At 32.2% G+C, this 24,165-nt stretch overlaps 1 protein-coding gene across 3 annotated transcripts in view; it reads left to right on the top strand.

Moving 5' to 3' along the window:
- Window positions 1-22,395, top strand: part of LOC106464866 (thrombospondin type-1 domain-containing protein 4-like) — a 152,302-nt gene extending 129,907 nt beyond the window's left edge. The window contains exon 7 of one of the 3 annotated variants that reach the window (XM_022392658.1): window positions 22,354-22,395. In XM_022392658.1, coding sequence (XP_022248366.1) covers window positions 22,354-22,380 — 27 coding nt within the window. In that variant the 3' untranslated portion in view covers window positions 22,381-22,395. Of the gene's footprint in view, window positions 1-10,470; window positions 10,581-10,971; window positions 11,478-22,353 lie in introns of those variants that run through there. The other 2 variants (XM_022392657.1, XM_022392659.1) reach the window with 2 other exon arrangements.
- Window positions 22,396-24,165: the final 1,770 nt, after the last annotated feature.

Genomic DNA, 24,165 nt, shown 5'->3' with positions numbered 1-24,165 from the left:
TAGTCTTACACTGCTAAACTTAGGGACCGGCTAGCGCAGATAGCCCTCGTGTAGCTTTGCGCGAAATTACAAAACAAACAAACAAACACTGGGGGGTAAATAGTTCTAGACTACAATTATGGTTTATACCAAAATTGAGAACTTTCTATTCATTTAATTTTTGTTTTTAAGTTCGGGAAACTGCTCAATGACATTTGAATTTATTCTAGATTATTTATCATATCGATTTACTTAAGTATTTTGATAATTGTTGAAATGAGTTAAACAGCATCTACTTTAATTAGAAAATTATCGTTAACACCCTAAAAAATTTATTTCTTCTTGTTGAATCTGCCTACCGGTGGTTTGTTTCTAATTAAGCACAAAGCTACACAATGGACTATCTGTGCTCTGGCCACCACGGGTATTGAAACCCGGGTTATAGCGCCTCCCGGTGGTTCAGCGATAAGCTTGAGAACGTAAATCGCTAAAGTTCGGAGATTGATCCCTTTGTTGAGCATATTACAGATAATCCACTATAAAGCTTAGCACTAAAAAACAAAAACAACTTTAGCTAATTTGAAATAATTTTGTCAGGTTTCCTTCATGTTTTGAGTTCTTTTTTTTTTTACCCTTGCGAAAAAAATGATGAACATAAAGATACTTCAAAATAATAATTAACATGATATTCAATGGTAAAAGTATTCTCCTTTCTATATCATCCTAGTTGAGCAGAAACTTTTATCGGAAAGCACAAAATGATCTATCTTAAGTTATGCAGCACAAACTCAGTTTTTCAAAATGTATTACTTCATTTTAACAAACTCATACCAATTACTTGTTCATTCATAATGACCGTGTGTTTTCCTCACGTGTTATAAGCATGTATGCATTAATTAAATGTTTAGAAATATCTTAATGTTATACAAAGATGAGAAATTAATGTTACACATGTGGAAGACCTTAGTTTTATAGATACCGAGCGAGTCGAAAGTTCTGATTTTCCCTATTGTTGTGAAGTAGGTGTGGAATATCGAAAATCTGTTTACATAGAAGTTTTAGGCGTATTAGAGGTCATTTGTTTCTTGATATATATATATAAAGTTCTGATATAAAGGACAAATCAAGGCCAATCAACTGCTATCTCTGAAATTATCAGTCTGAGGTAAAATGTAGCAATACAAAAGTTGTAACGTACAATGATATTGCCCCAGCAGCATTGTTTTCCTTGTGGGTTTCTCATACATTTGCTTTATTGTTTAAATGTTTCGCTTTAACACACGGTGTGTTATAAAATTAAGCAAACTTACACTCATTAATGACCTGATTTGGTTTGTATATCATGGTATCATATCAGGTAACAATTGGGCCCCAGTAAGACTAAAATACTCTAAGTCAACATATTTTTGATATTTCTCAATAATGGGCAAAAATCGGGACTTTTTGACTCATTCTGTATGTATAATACACATACATATATAGTTATAAAGTTTCAACAATTCGTAATTTAGTTTATAAGACATATGAAAAGACTCACTTCAAACAATTCTCAAAATGAAGTTGTTTTTAATAATGAACTCCTTTTTTCTATTTATTGTAATTTTATCATTCGAATACACACCGAAACATTTACATCACTTGTTAGCCTCACTACATGGGCTAGAATGTATGAGTTAGTAAGTGCTACATTTTCTTATGTCTGCACACTTTGTTGTTTATAGGAATTCACTGCAAAGTTTTAAAACATTCTAAGTTCAGATTTCGAACATCTATTTAAGCGAAAAGGCAAATTTTAGTCTGATGTTAAGATATTTCAGTCAGTTACATACATATTATTGTCTGTAATATGAATTATAAAACGTCAGATTTTGTGTGAAGATTGTAAGAAATTTGTCATTTGGTATAATTTTTTAACCTAGGACGAACAGTTATATTATTCTCAATACGAATTTCTAATCGTGTGTTCTATCTAACCCTACTGTGGCTAATCACGTTAAATAAACTGATGAAAACTGTAGCACATTCGACAAGTGGCTCTATCTTCTTCAGGAAGAAAGAAAATGTGTTTGTTTTATTTTAAAGCTATCTGGGCTATCTGCTATGCCCACCGCGAGGAATCAAACTTGAGATTTTAGCGTTGTAAGTCCGTAAACTTACCGCTGTCCTACCGGAAGACAGGGAAAAGAAGAAGAGGACTATATATATATATATTGATTTTTTTAGTTTTTAAATATTATTTGTTAAACCTTTTTTTTTTTTGCTATTCTAAGAGTTTTTGTACTATGTGAGCATATTCTATAGTTATTGTATACTTTTGAATTTTGAAATCGTTGTTAATTGTACCTGTCTGGTTTTTGGCTTATTTTGTATTGTAACACAACATGGGAATATTAACTTTTGGTATACAAAGTCTTAAGAGTTAAAAACAATCCAAAAGAGGTTTTCGTGAAGTTTTCTGATGTGTCGGGTTTTTACATTATTTGTAATTAACGAGACAGTGGTAGTTATATACGCTATACTGACATTTTAATACGTGCTTATCTTCAACGTTTTTGTAACTTAGTGCAGTACAAAGTTCTAAATAAAAACTGAAACATTTCTGTTAAATGTATATCCTATTGTAAAATCATGAATTGTTTAACTCAACAGAGAGTTGATTACATTATATTAAAACGAGTTTGAATACGCCAATTGGCAAGTCACATGACAAATACGGCCGATATGAAATTTGTTTGACTTTTTGTCGTAGACAGTATGATACCACCACTGAGTGATTTGGGGAAGGCTATGTAACAGCCCTTTCCGATGCAAACTTCCATAGCTCAGATCATGAAAATTTGTTCAGATCTGAATTTTTCAGACAAGAATATTCCGTATACTTAATGGCATTGGAAATCAACTTGGGAACCCGGACCACCCAGAAAGAGACCTGCAACAAGTCGTACCCCAGCCGTGGTAGGCAAAGTGCGACATCTTGTAACAGTTGAGAATCCACGAACACAAAGATAAGTGGTAAAAGTTGTCTACGTATCTCAGTGAACAGGATGCAACATAACCAAGAAAAATCTCCGTTTCAAAAATCGATAGCTGGAAAGTGAAACAGGTATTCATGGCATAACGTGGATTTGTATTCCTGGATTTCTATGGAATCAAATTGTTGAAACGGAAGATGAGAAACAGTCTTCTTCGTACATTAGATGGTTTATGGAAAGGAAGCAAGGAGAAATGGCGTGCTTTGAACATGAAAGCATTTGGCGGAGCCTTTTGCAATGAAAACTACGCTCTAGAGCTATAGTCAAGATGCATGGTTTCAGATACAGCATGATGGAACGGGTTGACATGGGCTGAAACGACATGGTGAGACTTCAAAATCGTTTTAGCATAACGTATTCAAACTCTATAGAATATGGTGCGCGACAGTTACCCATTCACAAAACAACAAGAAAAGCTCAAACTATCGAAGAGCTTCTCTTAAGACTGACAGTTCTTGCCTAGTTGGTACTACTATTTCCCATCGAGTTGTCATCATTATTTGTTGTTTGTGACTTCTGTATATCTAACGCTTGTGAGTTATCAGAATCACTTTCATTACAGTACACTTGAATATAAACTTTACAAATAGCTTTTATTTGCGTACTCAAGCTAACAAATGTAAAACTGTAACAGAGATTTATACCTGAAGCATAAACGTTACATTTAGTTAGTTTGTTTGATCGTTTTAGAGCAAAGCCACATTATGCTATCTGCTGTATCCAACGCTAGTAATCGAACCTCGGACTTTAGCGTTGTAAATCTGAAAATTTACTGCTGCCCTACCGGAGGACTTTACAATTAGAAAATAAAATGTTTAAGGTGAATACAAAAGTCACAAGAAGTGAATAAACTGTACATCTAAAGTATAAATAGTATATTTAGAAGTTAAACTGTAAACCTGAAGTCTTACGTTTAAAGATACAGTATAAACTGTAATCTCAGATAGAATCACTACAGTTAGAATATGTAAAGTTAAGATCATTTACTTTGAGAATAAACTGTACTCCTGAAGTAAAAATAACACAATTAACACGTTGCAAACCAGAGATAGACCATTTGGAGCTCACATTTAACGTAAGATTGCAAAAAAAAACGTGTGTTACAAAATATTTTTGAACAGAACAATAATCAGTGAAACCGACGAGGGTTTAAACTGTGCACCTAAAGTAAAATCATAAAACAGCTGGGCCACATACATACTCTGTCTAACGGACAACTGTACATAAAAAAAACAACAAGAACATAATTTGGCAAATAAAATTATTAAAATATTTGGATGGCGTAAAATCTGAGTCGATATACCCTTTAACTATATATAGTTAGCTCTTTTAGGTTACCAGACTTTATGTAGAAATACATCATTATATAATTAAATATATAATATCTCACTACTTATCACAAAACACACAAAAGAACACTGAGATATTATGTAGAGATCAGTTAATGTAGTGAGATATTATTTATCACAAAACACACAGAAGAACACTGAGATATTATGTAGAGATCAATCAATATAATATCTCACTACTTATCACAAAACACACTGAAGAACACTGAGATATTATGTAGAAATCAATTAATATAATATCTCACTACTTATCACAAAACACACAAAAGAACACTGAGATATTATGTAGGAATCAATTAATGTAGTGAGATATTATTTATCACAAAACACACAGAAGAACACTGAGATATTATGTAGATATCAATTAATATTTATCGATACTCATCATCTTATTATTCTTAATTACACTATCTATATAATGGAGCCCATCTCGTTCCGTTAGGTTTAAAGAACTCACTGTAGGTGTTTAAATCATGCCTAACTAACTATCGAAACGATATAAATTTATTGCTTCGGTAAGGCTTAGCATATCTGATTGTGTGTTCCTTGTGCATAACTCCTGAACTAAATTTCAATAGACCAAGGCTTTTTCAGTAAATATTATCTTCGTTTCAGTTCTGTGTTCTTTATTAGGTTGTAGTTTAGTAAGAAATGTATATATCATCGCCCTGTTTCATTTCATATGGTAAATTTGTCAAGCTGTGTATTTAGGACTGCGTGTTTTCGTCAGTTCCCTATTAGGAAAGCAGCGGCAGTCCAGAAGCCTACTGTTACTCCACCTCTCCCTCGAGCGAACATCTTGCGAGTTTTAGAGAGGGTAGTCTGGTGAACACATCTCCTCGTCTATACCTATTCCATCCAAGTCGGCTCACACCTGGGAGGGGATAGTAGGCTGGTTGACTCCCTTGTCTTTCCGCCTTTCGTTTCGTTTTGAAAGGGTACCACTCCTTGCCGTGCCCTTAACCGAAATCATACAAATGGGTGTTCTTAGTTTTACTCTAATTGAGAATTAGGTTCTTTTTAAAAACTCGCTATTATGCACGAACGTAAAGTTTGTTATTGTGTGCATCAGGCACTACGGTTTCGTGAACGATTTGTTTTCCTTTCTTGGAAAGAACTTAAGCGAATAATCCGAAACTCCATCGACAACAATATAAAAGCTTTCTGGTACTTCCTTCAACACTTACAACTAAGTGCTTACGTATACACAACTGAAATAAAACTGTACGAATTCCACGAGACGTTAAACAGACCCTTGAGAAAGGCGACCGATGGTCACCGAAATGTCGAACAACGTTAGTTAGTGGAAAGTTTTGTTTTAATTGAGTGTTGTTTTTATATCTTTTCTTCATTAGCGGGGAATAAATAGCGTACTTTAGAACAAAGCAACACATGAAATTTATGTTTTTGTAAAAGCAAATGCTCAAAGAAATTATGTATAAAGGAAACATTTTTTGTTTTTTTTCGCTTTGTCTGTTTGTAAAGAAGGCCATCTCGGTAAAAACTGAAAAATATCTATAAAATTTTATTACTAATTATTGTTGTGTTATTCTTTCATTTTGCAAGCATATAGTTACACACCAAACACGATGGTATTGATTTAAATTTCGTTATTAGATCTTAGTTGGTGAATATGTTTTATAACAATGGCGAATATTTACGAAGGAATACAACTGCACGTATTTAAAATAAAATCGTTTCATTTCTAGAGAGCTTATATTAATTTCACATCGTTTGTTTGTCATGATATCCTCTCAAAGTTTTGCCATTAGCAGGACCAAACTTGGCAGAAGGACTCTGAGGGGGGGGGGTATGACTTTGACCATATGGCATAGCCTCCTACGAAGGGGGTTGAAACGCGCCTTGGAATATCCTTTAGCTATAATAAAGGTTTAGGAATACGTTTACAGGGCCGTTGAATAGGTATCCGTCATCTGATTTTGTGTCTATAGCCTCCCCCCCCCCCATCGAGATTCGAGGAGTGCCATGTTTGAATTTTGTGTCTATAGCCCCCCCCCATCGAGATTCGAGGAGTGCCATGTTTGAATTTTCTGTCTATAGCCCCCCATCGAGATTCGAGGAGTGCCATGTTTGAAGCTGAGTTCATACATGTACTCACAAGCTAACAGAACCAAAGTAGTTCACGCGTTCTCGTTTCAGGAGCGGGTGTTATCGGGTACGGACCCCTCTAGGAGCAGCTACAAAAGTGATTGGGGATAATGGAGGATCTTGATCTGTACATTGGGGTTTCTTTGAATCATTAATGGGTCTTTGAACCTAAATCGGAGCACAGGTATTTTATATTAGTTTCTGAAACTGATATAATTTACAAATAGTTACAGAAACGAGACATTCTTTTTATGCGTTTTAAAGTCTATGTATATACGCGTATACTGCAATGCAACAGATGCAAATGCACTACTAAAGACTAATACAAAGCTAGGCCATAAACTCATGTTTTTATTTTTTGTTGCTGTTAATTTCATGTTTCTTTTTGTGTGCGCAATATCTGGGAATATCCATGCAAAGAGCAAAATAACAGAAAGAAACTAGAAATGACTGGGATATAACAGACTTTTTGATAAAAACAACTTCAACTGCTATTATCTACCTAGGTGTATATCTAACATTTAAGCGAAATCATAACTTAAAATATAGACAGGTGTTGTCTGATATTTCAACCACAACGACACGTTTTACAGTTTTACAAATATGCCATCCCTGCCACCTAGTGAGAAATAGTAACACTACTCGATGAAAGGAAGTATTTTTGCTTTCATTAGCACAATGTTACAAAAATTAGAATTTCACACTGTTATCACACATCTAATGTTTTTTTCACTTCTGAATAACATTTACAAAATTTTACAACAATTAATTATCATTGCGCGTTAACGTAGGACGAGTTCCAAGACGTCATATCGGAACTAATTTTTTTCTGTCTGAGATGTTCAGAATGTTAAGTTTTTCTCAAACCTGGTTGAATACGATTCTACAGCTCAAAACTCCTCTAAATCACACTGCAATCAAGCAGTAAACTATAGTTACAAAGTGACCATTTGGTGTTGTCGTGCTTCTTTCAAAGTTTGTTCCTCCTTCGTACTTCTGTAGAATAGTCAAGCAAACAATAGGTATGGATTTTTTTAGTTACAAAAACTTGATAACAACTCACACAGTCCAGATATATTCATGCCCGAATCAACTTTTAATCTAAGGAGGGAACAAACTCAAAGGATTTATCATTTTTCCTTATCTGGATAATTACGAAGACAGAGTCGCAATTTTTCTTTTTTATATGTCGCACTATTCGGAATTTCCAGTTTAACTTCGCCCCTTAATTCTCCGTCTACAATTAATTACCTGTAATTAGAAAATATTAAACTGCTCAGCCCTAACCACAGAGTACTCAAAGGAAATGTAATTACTCTCAGAAAGGTCTTAGAAATAAGGTCACAAACTGTGTACTGTCAGAACATATCAAGTACTAGGGCTTTCAAAGTGATTATTAAAATATATAGAAACATTTTTAAACGTATTTAACCACAATAATTTTAACTAATGTACATATTTAGGTGGTTAAATATGAGATCCTTTAATGTTTAGGTCACTTAGCTTTATATTTAAGTAATGCAACTGTTGTAATAAATAATATGTTATGATTCCAGATAATTCTTAATTTTATATATAATAATATGTTACGATTCCAGATAATTCTTAATTTTATATATAATAATATGTTATAATTCCAGATAATTCTTAATTTTATATATAATAATATGTTATAATTCCAGATGTTCCTTAATTTTATATATAATAATATGTTATCATTCCAGATAATCCTTAATTTTATATATAATAATGTTATCATTCCAGATGTTCCTTAATTTTATATATAATAATATGTTATAATTCCAGATGTTCCTTAATTTTATATATAATAATATGTCATCATTCCAGATAATCCTTAATTTTATATATAATAATATGTTATCATTCCAGATGTTCTGTAATTTTTCATTTCATGTGCTGAGCTTCAACAATATTCTAAAAGAAAAAAAAAAGGTCAACATTATTCCAAGACTTCAGGAAGTGCATGAATATTAAGAATGGGCTTTAACTAAGCTGGTCTAGCCTTTCGTATTCTATGATCAGGTGTATAATATAAGCTAATAACTATAAATGTAAATAGTTATTGCATTTATATCAGTTCGTTTCGGTCACGGTTAGTCAACTATTTGTTTCTAATTGAAGGATGCCTAGTATTAGTTACATATCATCCAGTATAATAAAGTTAAGGAAAAAGTTGAGACATGACTGGATTCGAGTCCACGAGGCTTTCTTGGTATTTTATTTTAAGCATTCAAATGTTCTATAAATTATACTTTTATCTAGAATACGTGTTTTACATTTCCATCGTATTTTTCAATTATTGCAAATAAAATTTCAAGTTTTCTTCATATCAGAAGAAGGGTCAGAACTCCTTGCTTCCACGTTCTAAATTTCAAACAATGATTTGCCATTTAACCATAGAAATTTCAAACAAGGCGGTGTAATTTCAAACAATGATTTGTCATTTAACCATAGAAATTTCAAACAATGCGGTGTAATTTCAAACAATGATTTGCCATTCAACCAAAGAAATTTCAAACAGTGAGGTGAAATTTCAAACAATGTGGTGTAATTTTAAACAATGATTTGCCATTTAACTATAGAAATTTCAAACAATGCGGTGTAATTTCAAACAATGCGGTGTAATTTTAAACAATGTGGTGTAATTTTAAACAATGCGGTGTAATTTCAAACAATGCGGCGTAATTCGATTTCTTCCTCAATTTATTAGTGTCGTTGTTACACTCACCAGCATAACGTTTATTTATTTTTAATGCAGGACCTGACGTGGCCTAGTGGTTGTATTTCGGGTTTCGGATAGGGAGGTCCAAGGCTCGATCCCACTATATGTCACTGAACATGTCAAGTGTTCAGCTACAGGCGCATTGTAAGAGTGAGAGCCATTCCCGTTATTCGGTTAAGTGTACCCATGTAGAGGGCGGTACTGGTAATTGGTTGCCCACCCTCTTAATCAACAGTTCTGAAGTACGAACGGCTACCTGAATCTTAAAACTTCTGAACTGGCCATTTAACCCATTTGTCACGTAAGGTGCCGTTTAAGTTGAAAATACAAGAATTGGCAGGTTATTGGATTTATTTCACGCTTTTTTTCTAGTAGGTTATTCTTATATAAATATAGTGTTTTCTGTATTGATTTTTTTTTTAAATTGTACTCAACGGAATCTTTTCAGTAGGATCTCTGTTATAATAGTTAATATATTTATCCTCTTGCCAGCTACATTCAAATATCCCCCATTTTAGAATAATTAGAAATCACATAAGATAAAACGGAAACAAAGACGAATCACAGTAAAAAATTAATAACCCTAAGTCTATAATTACGTTTTGAAAGCTTTCTGATTATTGGGATCGCATTGAGAATGCTATTTACATAATAGTGTAATTAGTAAAAACAACTTCTAAACATCACAGTTATGTTTAAGAGAAGTACGTGTTCGTTATCTTAGTACGTGTGTTGTTTAGCTACATAAAATACGTTACGTTTGTAAGGAACTATTTTTTCTTGTTGGCATGCGTTGTAGAGTTTCAAATACTTGGATATAAATCTACTGGTGTTTTGATAAACTGTAAAGAAACATTTATGAATGTCATTTAAGTGATACTGGAAACGTTTTGTACGCTTTAGAGGCCATAATTCCAAACACAAAGAAATGTGCAAACGTTTTAAGAGTCATTGTTAAGAAGTATATCCACCAGAGGGTAGCGCTAATATCCGGGGTTCGATTCCCCGTGGTGTACAGAGCGCAGATAACCCCTTGTTTCGATTTCCACTAAAACAAAGGCACGAGTTAAGGAGTACAGAATAGATAGAATCTCTTAATATAATTCAGATACAATTATGTATATAAAATTAATTCTAGAGTATAACGAATATGTATTGAATTTTTTTTATGCATTGAAATTATAAATGCGTATACACTAACAGAATATTTAGCCTTTTTTTAGTAACCTGTATTTTAAAAGACTTTTTTTTTTGCCAGGAATGATAAAAGCGATCCTTTCTTAAAGGCGTGGAAGAGCATATACATTTATCATTGGAAAAGACTCAAGCTATCAGAAATACATTAATTTGATAAAATCGGTATGACAGGAGTTAACAAGCAAAAATGAAAACCAATTAACGATGTTTTGCACGCGATAGCAAATAACATCGTCTACTAATCATGACGTCACTTGTGCAAAATTTTTCAACTCTATTCTTAGATCGTTCGACATATTAACATAGTTTAATAGTGTTTAGATTGTTCGACATATTAACATAGTTTAATAGTGTTTAGATCGTTCGACATATTAACATAGTATAATAGTGTTTAGATCGTTCGACATATTAACATAGTTTAATAGTGTTTAGATCGTTCGACATATTAACATAGTTTAATAGTGTTTAGATCGTTCGACATATTAACATAGTTTAATAGTGTTTTAGGAACAAACAGTGGGGAATATTCTGAATATATCTCTTACGTCATCACTTTGAATAGGCAACGTTGAAGGTGACGACTGGGCAGGACGGGGCGCCCTCTTCAATAATACTGAAGTAGGTTGAAAGGAACTCGTGGAATGTCTTTTTTGTGTTTGTGTGGTCTAGATTCTCGAGAAAACTGTTTTTATGTTTGTTTCAAGAGAAAGCTTAAAACTAAGAGATCCATTTCCTTTCCATTCAAAAACACTTTTGAAACGAGTTCCTTGATGAACAGAGAAAGCTAAAACGTGTTCGTATGTGTTCTTGAAGGACTAGACAAGCTATAAGTGTTAATTTCTTCAGTAAACAATGCTAGTCTTGAACTTGTTGTTTTCATATAACTTTTATCCTGCCATCTTGTATAACAAAATTTGGATATCATATGGCATTTTGTTGGAATATGATAATGACGGGCGTATTAACTGTTTTTTAATCACGTATTTATAATATCACGAAAAGTTCTACAATATCACCTGTAGTTGCCAAAAGGTTTTGCTGATGTCTTGTTAATTACTTAGATGGTTATTATAAACATGCGTGTTAAATTCCTTTTCTATCATCTCGTTATTAGAATGAAAATTGATATTTTATTAAATCTCTCATCTTTGATATATATTGATATATATTGTCATTCTGTCTTGTTTTTGTTGATCAAACACCATTAAAAGGAAAGAAAAATAAAATATAAGATATAAGATTTTTTTTTTCACGTTTAAGCTGAAAAAATAAGTGTTTAAGAATAATCTCCTATATTCTTGTTTTAACGTTGTATTTTTAATTCTATAATTGAAAGGAAAATTGTAGACTGATTTATTTGTTTATCAGTGATACAATAATTACATATCATATATCGTATACTTCACGAATCTGTTTTGAAGGGAAAAAAAAGGGCGGGAGATTAACACCACACGTTGGTACACTATATAGTTTGAGAATAATTGAATTGAACATTAACAATTGACTACAGTTGAAAAATGTTTTCGTTAACTAAATTAGTTTTTAAATTCTTCTCATTTCACTTCGGCTCATCCCTGTTTTACATTTCTATCACGAGTGACTAATGATGGAACAGGAAAAGTCATACTGTGCTGGTTAATAATGAATAAAGTCATACTGTGCTGGTTAATAATGAATAATGTAACGTACGTAACTGTAAAACCCACTCTACCAAAACATTTGTTAATATCACCCTGCACGTTTATCTAAAAGTAACTGAATTTCTTCCCGTAACCCCTTATTCAGGTGTAAATATCTAAGTAAACATCGATAATACTCTCAGTTTACACGGAGTAATATAACACTACCAACCATAAAAAAATCCCCTGAGCGTAGAAATATTCTGAAATGGATTACTGTTATGTTTTGAAAACCCACAACTTTATTACTTTTGGTGAGTTAGAAGTCTGTACTAGAATGGTACATGTCCACACTAGCGCATTCAAGTTTTTATCGAGGGTTGTGTCACCATGAAAGATTACGACAAAAGAAGATAATTTGACCACACTTGGGGCAGCAACAAAAGTTTGATTTTGTATTTGTAGTCAAGTTTCATACAATTCAAAAACTTCTTATTAATCGAAACTTCACACTTCCGGAAATTCTGTCCGAAAACACCCTAAAAGTGATTGAGCTGTTTATCTGTTCAAGTTGATGGGTTATTTACACATCGTCATGCTCTGCCTTCACCATCCATCATTGTTTACACTGGCAGAAGCAATTCAACGCCACAGGTCCACTCACGAGTACAGCTGTAACGAAATATGAAACGTTGTTACCATTCTCTTCACGGGCGTACCGCTACAAAAAGCTACAAGTATATCATTATCTCTGCAAGTTGTTCCTCCGTCGCCCCTTCACGAGCAGCCCAAGCACGTGCCCGTTGACCGCCCGCTGTCATCAATAACTGAGGTGTCCAGCTAGTGGCTCAACAGCTTTCTAGGAATGAGTGGCAGTTGTTAACAGTTCGTTGACAGGACACTGATGTTTGTTTGTGCCTGCTATTTTATTAGGGCTTTATTTACAAGAAAAGTGTAATAATTTGACAGTAAAACCTCTAAGTGAGGACACAGTAAACATTAACGTTGATTCTAGCACACTGTAAAAAATAATCTTATCAGTTCTGTGTGATCAGAGTATATTAAAAGATAGTTTTAAATAAAAATCTCGGGCAAAAATAAACTTTAATTTAAATTTTCAAACACAAGTACAATTTCTAGGACTATTAAATTGTACCATTCTAAATCGGATGGAAAATTAATGTATTCTAGAAATGAGTACGAGTTCTTTTTTCGCACAATATCCATTTGTTTTTATATTATTATCACTAACTACTGGTTCTGAGTAAAGGCATTGCTTAAATTATATATAATTTAATACTTTCACCGCAAATCTCGTGTAACAGCAATAAAAAATAATGTAATGATACTGAATGTTCTCAAGGAAACACTAAACTAAACACTATGGCATTTCAAAATTTATAATCTTTTAAAAACAGGAAATAAAAACAGAATATTAAAATACAATTTTACTTTAAAAAAATAACACCATACAATAAAACGTTTCGCCACCATTAACGTAGCATCATCCAATTATAGCTGTTTAAACTTATTAATTTTAAATATGTAGGATACTACCATTACTTTGTTTCCAGGCTTTGTTCAAAACCTGGTTATAGCCACAAGGATAGTAGATTGACGGCTATAAATAATTTAAGACTCTTCGTCCCTACTAGTATATCAACAGTAGTTCGGCAGTTCTAAATAATCTCAATATCGTTCGACAAAAACATATTCTGAATTTTACATGGAATTTTGCATCAGTTCCTGCACCTATATTCAGTTCCTCCTAACTTAGATTAAAACCTATATAGGCCTGGCATGGCCTGGTGGTTAGGGTGCTCCACCCGCAATCTGTGGGTTCGAATCCTCGTCACCGAACACCATTGTTATTTCAGCCGTGGGGGCGTTATGATGTGACGGTCAATCCAACTTTTTGCTGGTAAAAGAGTAGTCCAAGATTTGGCGGTTTGTGGTGTTGACTAGCTGATTTACCTTCAGTCTATAACTGTTAAATTTAGCTGATTTACCTTTAGTCTATAACTGTTAAATTTAGCTGATTTACCTTTAGTCTATAACTGTTAAATTTAGCTGATTTACCTTTAGTCTATAACTGTTAAATTTAGCTGATTTACCTTTAGTCTATAACTGTTAAATTAGGGACGGCTAGCGCAGATTGCCCTCGAGTAGCTTTTCGCGAAATTAAAAACTAAACTAAAGCCTATACCTGGCACTGTACTAGTTTACCGTATAAAGCGTATACACTGGAAATTGTCAGTAAAATTTCTCAGAATAATAATTATGCATTTCCATGAAAATTTATTATATTTAGTGTTATTAAACAATCGTACACCAATGGGCACATTTTATTCTATTTAGTGTTATTAAACAATCGTACACCAATGGGTACATTTTATTCTATTTAGTGTTATTAAACAATCGTACACCAATGGGTACATTTTATTCTATTTAGTGTTATTAAACAATCGTACACCAATGGGTACATTTTATTCTATTTAGTGTTATTAAACAATCGTACACCAATGGGTACATTTTATTCTATTTAGTGTTATTAAACAATCGTACACCAATGGGCACATTTTATTCTATTTAGTGTTATTAAACAATCATACACCAATGGGTACATTTTATTCTATTTAGTGTTATTAAACAATCGTACACCAATGGGTACATTTTATTCTATTTAGTGTTATTAAACAATCGTACACCAATGGGTATATTTTATTCTATTTAGTGTTATTAAACAATCGTACACCAATGGGTACATTTTATTCTATTTAGTGTTATTAAACAATCGTACACCAATGGGCACATTTTTATGTTTTTTAATTTGACTCGTAGCGACTTCTCCACCACTCTCTCTCTCTCTCTGTATATAAACATACATCATACATACATACATACATACATAGACACCTTAAGAGTGGAAAGCACAAAAATTAAAAGAAGTTCTGCCATTCGTCAAACACCGTAGTGCTCAACATTGTCACCAGGTGTCACAATAAGCATGTAAATAATTCTTATATCTGACTTTACATTCAAAGAGATTCAGTAACGCTTTGCATAGTGAGACATATGTATTTTAAATTAACGCTTTGGGCGCTAGAAGCTGATATAGCATTGAATCTTATTGGTGTAATATTTGCAATAAAAATTACTTAAACTATATTCCTCTAAATTTGTCCATTCCGAATTTCAACTCCCTAGTTGAAATTTTAATCTATAAGTTAACTAGAATGTGAAAAAAGTACCTCAGCAGTCTAAATGGTTTTCATTTCAAATATTAAACCTGTGAGACTGTATTTTGTTGTTGGTTTTCTATACAGTCTGTGATATAGATAAAACAAATAAAGAGTACAGTGATTTCACCTTATATACTACTAACCCAATTATATATGGCTAACACAACATTTCAGGTCAAATCCCGTAACTTTTATATTTAATTTCAGTTGAGCTAAATTCACTTAATGTATAGTTTGTATAATATTATTATAGCAAAACTTAACGACTTTTATAAACTTTAAAGCTATCTAAAAATATTCACTGAATTTCTAAGCTTATTTTTAATTATTAAAATTTCCTTGGGTTTCGGTCAATTCAATTTTAAAAGAATATAAAAAGTTTATTACTATGCCTTGACTTGCTGTTTTATCGGTTAAGATATTTTTTTAGTTTTGGTTCTACTAGATATTTCGAAGGCAGGACGTTGAAAATAAGGCAATTATAAATCTGGATTATTATGGTAAAAAGTTATATTCGCCGTATGTAAGAAAATAGTATGATGTCATGTATTAAATTGTAAAGATTATTTTTATTGTTCTCGCGTGTCTACGCCTGAGAATTCCTTTTGTATCCAAATCTCATTAAGCTCTTCCAATTACGGAGCTCCATTTATAGGTATTAATACCGCCCATAGCCTTGTACGGGGTTACAGTGATTAGCCTTCGCAGTTTGTTTGTACGTCCACATAAATATGTATAGGTGCACAAACAGTTGTCCTTAAAGGATCTTGCGGGCACCATGCCGAAGAAAAGAAACACTTTACAGATGACAAAGTTTTATCTATGTTTTTTTTTTTGAGAACTTGTGTTTTTTTTTACTGGACATCTTGTCTTCCACAAGAGCTAACTCTTTTTCAATGCAAATCGTAGATATTATTGTACACAATGATTTAGTAACTGTGCACGTTCTTCTCTGAATGAAAAACAAAATGTATCATCAGAAGTGTTGTTGTTGTTCGGAGAATTTTATTAGGGTGTTTGAAACAAGCAAATCCTGATAATACATTTTCTAACTATAGAGGATAGATTTGACAAACCCTGATAATATATTTTATAGCTATATAGGATAGATTTGACAAACCCTGATAATATATTTTATAGCTATATAGCATAGATTTGTCAAACTCTGATAATATATTTTATAGCTATATAGGATAGATTTCACAAACCCTGATAATATATTTTATGGCTATATAGGATAGATTTGACAACCCCTGATAATAAATCTTATAGCTATATAGGATATATTTGACAACCCCTGATAATATATTTTATAGCTATATAGGATATATTTGACAACCCCTGATAATATGTTTTATAGCTATATAGGATAGATTTGACAATGAAGACAGTGATAACAGCTTTTTTCACTGCATTGTTGTGCGACAAAACAAATAATTAAATATTACTTAATTTGATTTTAGTTCAGTTAACAATTATTTACATATATCCCACATTCCAATGCTTCGTGTAAATATCAAGATATAGTAAAAATAGCAATCCTTAAGACGTAAATGAAAGATACATTATCAGATAATTTAGGAAGAAGTTATATTATATAACTTACTGTATGATCTATGTAATCTATTAACTTTTTCGGTATAACACATTTCAACAAACTGAACTCTTGGTTGTTTAAAGCAAAGTATTTTGAATGATATTTAGTCAGTAGACCTATGATGTATTTTTATTTTTTATTAAACATTACTAATAGTTTTCAAATCTTTCAGAATGGTGTTCGAGTATTCCTATTTTATATTTATTTTCAAAACTTCATGAACAATAAGAAAACAGAAACATATGAAAATTTTGAAAAGTATGGTAAAAGATTATATTAAAAAATTGATTGTGTAGTTCCCCCCTCCCTAAACAATCAGACGTGTTGATCAGTAAAATATTAAATGTTTGCTTTAAAACGTTTAAGATGGCATGATGGTTAGGGTGCTCGACTCGCAATATTCGCATCATGGGTTCGAATCCCGACTCCGAACGTGCTCGCCCTTTCAGTTGTTGGGACGACATAATGTGACGGTAAATCCACTATTAGTTGGTAAAGAATAGCCTAAGAGTAGGCGGTGGGCATTATTGACTAGCTGCCTTCCCTCTATCACATTAGCTTTGCGCGGAATTCAACAAAACAAACGAACAGAACGTTTAAAAATCGTCCTTATTGTTTTTAATTCTTTAAGTTTTAATCTAAATTAAAATTTGTTTGTTTGTTTGTAATTAAGCACAAAGCTATGCAATGGGCTATCTGTGCTCTGCCCACCACGGGTATCGAAACCCGGATTCTAGCGTTGTAAGTCCGCAGACATACTGCTATGCCACTGGGGGGCAAATTAAAATTTATTCCCGTAATTACTACATAATATCATATCTATTAAATAACGCAAAAAACGACATAGCTTATTTGCAATTTACCTAGTAAAAACACGATAATTTATAGCATGCTTTTTGCATAATTGCGGGAACTTACTTAAATGGATTTGTCGTTTAATTTTGGAAATTGATGATCAGCTTTCTGCATACCTAAAAGCCTATAAAATACTATATTAATAAGGCGACTTCTAACTTAATCTAAATAGTCTATTAAAGTGTTGAAAAAATCAACTTCCATCCTAGTCTTGTTGAACTCTGGATAAAAGACAATTTTGAGTTAAAAATTACACCCTTTATTCAGCAATCTTATACGTATTCTCTTCACGTAGATGGAGTAAGTTAAAAAAAAATAGAACCATTTAATTTCCCTTTGCTAATAGCGTCTTTAAAACTGCCTTAGAATTTTTAAACGTTTTTTTTTAGTTTATGTCTATATTATTTCTGCCGTAAATGCATGTAAAATAGCCCCCTGGAGTGTTTGTTATATAGTATACTCTAATAACATAACGCCCAAATTGTATACAATCTTTCATGGACCATTGATAAATTACTTAATGTCGCTAGGGTATGGAAACAAGCCCTTCCAATTTCTGTCTATGATTTGTGAAAGTATGTTATTAGGAATTAAAGCTAATGCTCAACTGAATAAAAGGACCCAGCTAAACAGAAAGAAAAAAAACATTCTTAATAACCATGTAGGAGAAGACTAGTTAAATATTTTTTTCATTCTCCTACAATGACAATGGATAGAATTAAATGCAAACTGTTTTTCAATAGTTTTCGTGTTTCCTGGACAACCTTTTATGTGTTAATTAAATTACAAATAACATAGCATTTACCAAAATGGAGTTAAATATAATGTTTCTAAATCAGTTTTGGAATGCCTTTATTTTGTGTCCTCTCCCCGTAGGTGAGAGATAACCGTGATTGCTTATAGCGCTACAATTTGGGGTTAAATCCCTGCGTTGGTCATACCATAATAAATATACAAAGAGAAAAGCTGTTATTTTGTAATAAAAAGATATAGTTTACTACTGTTTTTACAGAAATGTGATTTTCTGAGGGGACTTAAAATCTAAAGAGCTTTGGTCACAGAAAAGAAATCGTTTCAATAAACTCTGATGATACTTTTGTCTTAACATCAAAAACAAGAAAAATCTGACAGCCTCCAAATCTGATACAAACGTCAGAGTTAAAATTTAACCAAGGACTGAGATTTAAAAACCAGCAAGATAACAGTATTTTTATGAATGAAACCAACGTTGAGACAGAATGAAAACTGTACTTTCGAACCAGGAAAGCATCTGTGTAGCTACGTCGATAGCACGAATATTGTCATTATCCGGTACAGAAACCTTCTAATAAATTGGCCTATTATCTGTAAATGTCACCACAAGTTAATTTAAACTCTGTTAGAAAATGTATTGTTTTTTCCTAAAATGAAACAAAGGATTAAATATTTATTTAAAACATTTGTTTTATATCAATATTTAGTTTTTAAACATAAAAATTAATGATGTTACAAAAGGCATTTTCTTGTCACTGCTATTTTTATTTCTATTTTAGCATCTCTTAAAACCATTGATGACTAACGAAAGAACACCAAACAATTTGAATGTTAGCTATTCCTCGTCATACCCTGTATAATATTCGAAAAATATTGTTATTTCTTAACAACTAACTAGATGGCAGTACGTGTTACAAATATTGCTAAATATTTTAAATTGCGTATATCAAAATTTGTTATCATTTCTTCATGTTTCTACACAAGTTCTATAGTAATTTTTGTTTACTATTCTTTGTTTATGTTAGTTTAATCCCATTATGCTTTTATGAAGTACTTTTAAGAATGTTAGCTTTAAGTCAACAAATATAGCTTTCGGTAATCGCCTTTCACCGTCTAGAATATTCGTTTCAATCAAGCTTTCTCAAATAACTTATGTTTGTATTAGGAAAATGTGGCATTGTTTAATAATAATAGGTTTTTAAGCATCTATTTTTTTTTGAAGTAGTACGCGAAAGTAAATGTTTTATACCGTTTGAAAATATTTTTTTTTTATAATAAAGATTATATTTATTAAGTCAAATCGCTTACAAAGCTAATAGCAAGTTAATTGAACGTTGTTTAAAAACTAAAGATCACTAGACTTTTATAGGCAATTCATGTTTACTATCCGCCCTTACGAGAACTTTAAACTGAGTTACGGCTTTTATTTGATTTTATTATTAAAGCCTAAGAATTTTCAAAGTCAGATAATTAAAGATATGGCGCTCAATTTGAAGCCTATAAAATCGGGTCACGATGAAATACAATAACAAATAAAATGCAAATCTAGTCAAACTCAGTTGTAGGTGTGAAAAACATTAGGTGCACATAATGACATAGAACCTATTGAAAGCTATAACAAGTACCTGTAAAATGACTTCTTATTTTTTCTCAAAAATAGGCATTTCGCCGGAGATTTAACCAAAAAACTGAAAAGTCAAAGCTTGTTTGTTTGTTGTTAAGCGCAAAGCTACACAATAAACAACCTGCCTGCTATGGGTATCGAAACCCGATGATTAATGTTATAATCCCTGCGACTTACCGCTGAGCCAACCGTGTGTGTGGGTGGGGGGGGGGGGGACAAAGCATAAGCTTCAAATAAACTAAACTGTGATCTCCGACTAATCGCTGGAGATTCGACTATCCTGTCCTTTGTTTAAAGGTTCATTTTATTCGTTTAGCACACGGTTCTTACCACTACATAAAATGATGCTGATATTAAATTTGTATGTTATTTTATAAGCCACGTAGTAGAGGATATAATATAACTTTAAAACACAGTTCGGACATTTCTACTAAATACACATGTCCAGAAGTCTTAAATATATATATATATATATATATTCGATTCTTAAACCTGAAAAAATATTGTTATGTACATACACAAAAAGTGCGTAAGTAAAGGACAATTCAAAGCTCTCGCAATGGCGGATGATGAACAGGAATTCTATTAGTTAAACTTTGATCATTATATTATTAGAAGTAGTACATCTATTTTAACTACGTTTTTCTACTTTAACTTAGCTTTTAACACTGTACATCATTCTATTAGTTAAACTTTGATCATTATATTATTAGAAGTACTACATCTACTTTAACTACGTTTTTCTACTTTAACTTAGCTTTTAATACTGCACATCATTCTATTAGTTAAACTTTGATCATTATATTAGTAGAAGTACTACATCTATTTTAACTACGTTTTTCTACTTTAACTTAGCTTTTAACACTGTACATCATTCTATTAGTTAAACTTTGATAATTAAATTACTAGAAGAACTTCTGTAATTTCCACTATTCTTTATTGATTTAACCCACTTTTTAATACTTTATGTCATGCTGCTGGTAACACTTTTTAATACTTTATGTCATGCTGCTGGTAACACTTTTTAATACTTTATGTCATGCTGCTAGTAACACTTTTTAATACTTTATGTCATGCTGCTGGTAACATTTTTAATACTTTATGTCATGCTGCTAGGTAACACTTTTTAATACTTTATGTCATGCTGCTGGTAACAATTTTTAATACTTTATGTCATGCTGCTGGTAACACTTTTTAATACTTTATGTCATGCTACTAGTAAAAGACTTTAATCCTTACATTATCAGAATAACTAAATTTATTTCCATTACTCATCAATGATTTAAATCGGCGTTTTTGACACTGTACAACATGTTATTAGTTAACTCTGATCATTGTAGTGTACTATTTACTCAAAACTTAAGTTTGTATAATAGAAGTTTAGTGACCTTATTGCGTTTTTCAGAGATACTTTTAAAGTTTACAAAGTAGTTCACACGTATATATTTGTTCCATATTAATGATCTAGATTATCTAGCTGGTGTTCGTAAGTTACTTATTAACGCTGATTGCCTCTAAAAACGTAAAAAAAATCTTGATGTCAAATTTCCCTTGCCATAAATACAACATTATGAGTGTTAATTCCTACCTGCTAAACACAGGAGAAAGCGTTACATTCGGCTGAGTGGGAGAGTAAAAGGGGTCAACAGCGGTGGGTGTAAATAACAAGAGAATTTCATGTATAAAACAAATGTTTATTAGCCAAACATACACCTGTTGGACTCTGGCCTGATTTCGAGACCCCATACCTAATACACAATACACAAACGGATAGCAGTCACGCCACGCATATGTAATACTAATGCTGGTTAGTTGCACGAAATAAAACTGCAGTAAACACCTACTTATTTCCGTCGCTATATTAACTTCTGTATACCTCATTATTTCGTGGATTAAATAACCTTAAAGAGTAATTGTAGGACTCTGTATACATACCGACATTCGTTCCAAAGACTGACAAAACAATTTTCATACTAATATATTATCTTAGCCTTTCTGTAAAAGCAAATTAGTCACGTTATGTTGTTTCTTCTATCTATTTTTTCTGCTTTAAATATCACATAGAAAACTATTTTGAATAGTTTTGTAAAGATAATAGCTCAGCATATCTTAAACGTGAGAGAGTGAGATCGTAAATTGTTTTATTAAAAATAGAAGAAAAATATGAAGAGAAAAATAAAAAATAGACAAAGATAAAACGTGTGTTGTTAAGTGCTTAGCTACACAATGGACTATCTCTGCTCTCCCACTGCAGGTATCAAAACTCTATTTTGAACAGTAAAGGCTCTAAGACTTACCACTGAGTCACCGGGAAGCAGAACAAAACACCAACTGAACAGATACGGTTTAAGGTTTTTAAATACAGTTTTGTATTTTTCGTGAACAGATGGAAATTGATGAGATGCCATCAAATCAAATTACGGGCGTTTCGGATTTTTATCTTATTTCTAAGATAAGTTAAATATATATATTTGAAACTAAAGGATGTTTCCAATAGGATTGGAACTTGCGAGATGTGACGCAATCTTGTTACAAGTTCCTTTCACGGACCACTGATCATATTAAGTGTAATATCACTGGCTAACGATTTTTTGTTATTTAAAGCTTGATTAACTTCCCGACTTTTTTCTAGGTATTTGATGGCGACTATAACTCATGTGGTTCTGAGTAATGTTCTTGAACGATTTCCATAGAAACGTAGTCGATGAAGAGTAAACTCCTCACTCGTTCTACGTTTCGCTGGGAGAAGTGAATAGAAACGGACAGTGTTAAGTGTGCTTTACATTCAAATGCATCAAGTTTAGTAAGAAGTGAGTAGAAACGTACAGTGTTAAGTGTGCTTTACATTCAAATGTACCAAGTTTAATAAGAAATGAATAGAAACGGACAGTGTTAAGTGTGCTTTACATTCAAATGTATCAAGTTTAGTAAGAAGTGAATATAAACGTACAGTGTTAAGTGTGCTTTACATTCAAATGTATCAAGTTTAGTAAGAAGTGAATAGAAACGGACAGTGTTAAGTGTGCTTTACATTCAAATGTACCAAGTTTAATAAGAAGTGAATAGAAACGGACAGTGTTAAGTGTGCTTTACATTCAAATGTACCAAGTTTAATAAGAAGTGAATAAAAACGGACAGTGTTAAGTGTGCTTTACATTCAAATGTATCAAGTTTAGTAAGTAGTGAATAAAAACGGACAGTGTTAAGTGTGCTTTACATTCAAATGGTAAGAAGTGAATAGAAACGGACAGTGTTAAGTGTGCTTTACATTCAAATGTACCAAGTTTAATAAGAAGTGAATAGAAACGGACAGTGTTGAGTGTGCTTTACATTCAAATGTACCAAGTTTAATAAGAAGCGAATAAAAACGGACAGTGTTAAGTGTGCTTTACATTCAAATGTATCAAGTTTAGTAAGAAGTGAATAGAAACGGACAGTGTTAAGTGTGCTTTACATTCAAATGTATCAAGTTTAGTAAGAAGTGAATAGAAACGAACAGTGTTAAGTGTGCTTTACATTCAAATGTACCAAGTTTAATAAGAAGTGAATAGAAACGGACAGTGTTAAGTGTGCTTGAATGTATCAAGTGTAATAACTGAGAATTTCTAAAATTCTATTTATTAATTTTGCTATCAATCATCAGTTAAAATGTACAAATATATATGCATGTCTTTTTATTGAAATACAAAACTAAAACACCATTGAAGGGACATTTGGTCTAGTTAAGTTTCTAATCTGTTGAAAGTGGTGATTAGGGTTATTTTTTCATAAAAGGAAATAAACAGTTATTTGTACATTTTTTGAATCGTTTATTTCTGGTTTGATCATTTGTGAAGGCAACAATTTGGAAAAAAGGATCATTGAAATTTAAGATCGTCGACTAGTTAGTATACCAGCCTATTTCAAGTAATTCAGTTGAACAGCGTAGTCTGTATGTCCAGCGGTTTTTTTTTCTGTCAAAAGATCCAACTACTGGTTCCGATAGCGATATATACTCTGCTTATATTTTGATATTATATAATGTCTTAACACAAGAGAAGATATTGTTAAAAAATCAAGCAGGTTT

The sequence above is a fragment of the Limulus polyphemus genome, unplaced genomic scaffold, assembly GCF_000517525.1.
Source record: "Limulus polyphemus unplaced genomic scaffold, Limulus_polyphemus-2.1.2 Scaffold1765, whole genome shotgun sequence".
Lineage (NCBI taxonomy): Eukaryota > Metazoa > Arthropoda > Merostomata > Xiphosura > Limulidae > Limulus > Limulus polyphemus.
The sequence above is the reverse complement of the archived record's forward strand: the minus strand, read 5'-3'. Positions and strand labels throughout refer to the sequence as shown.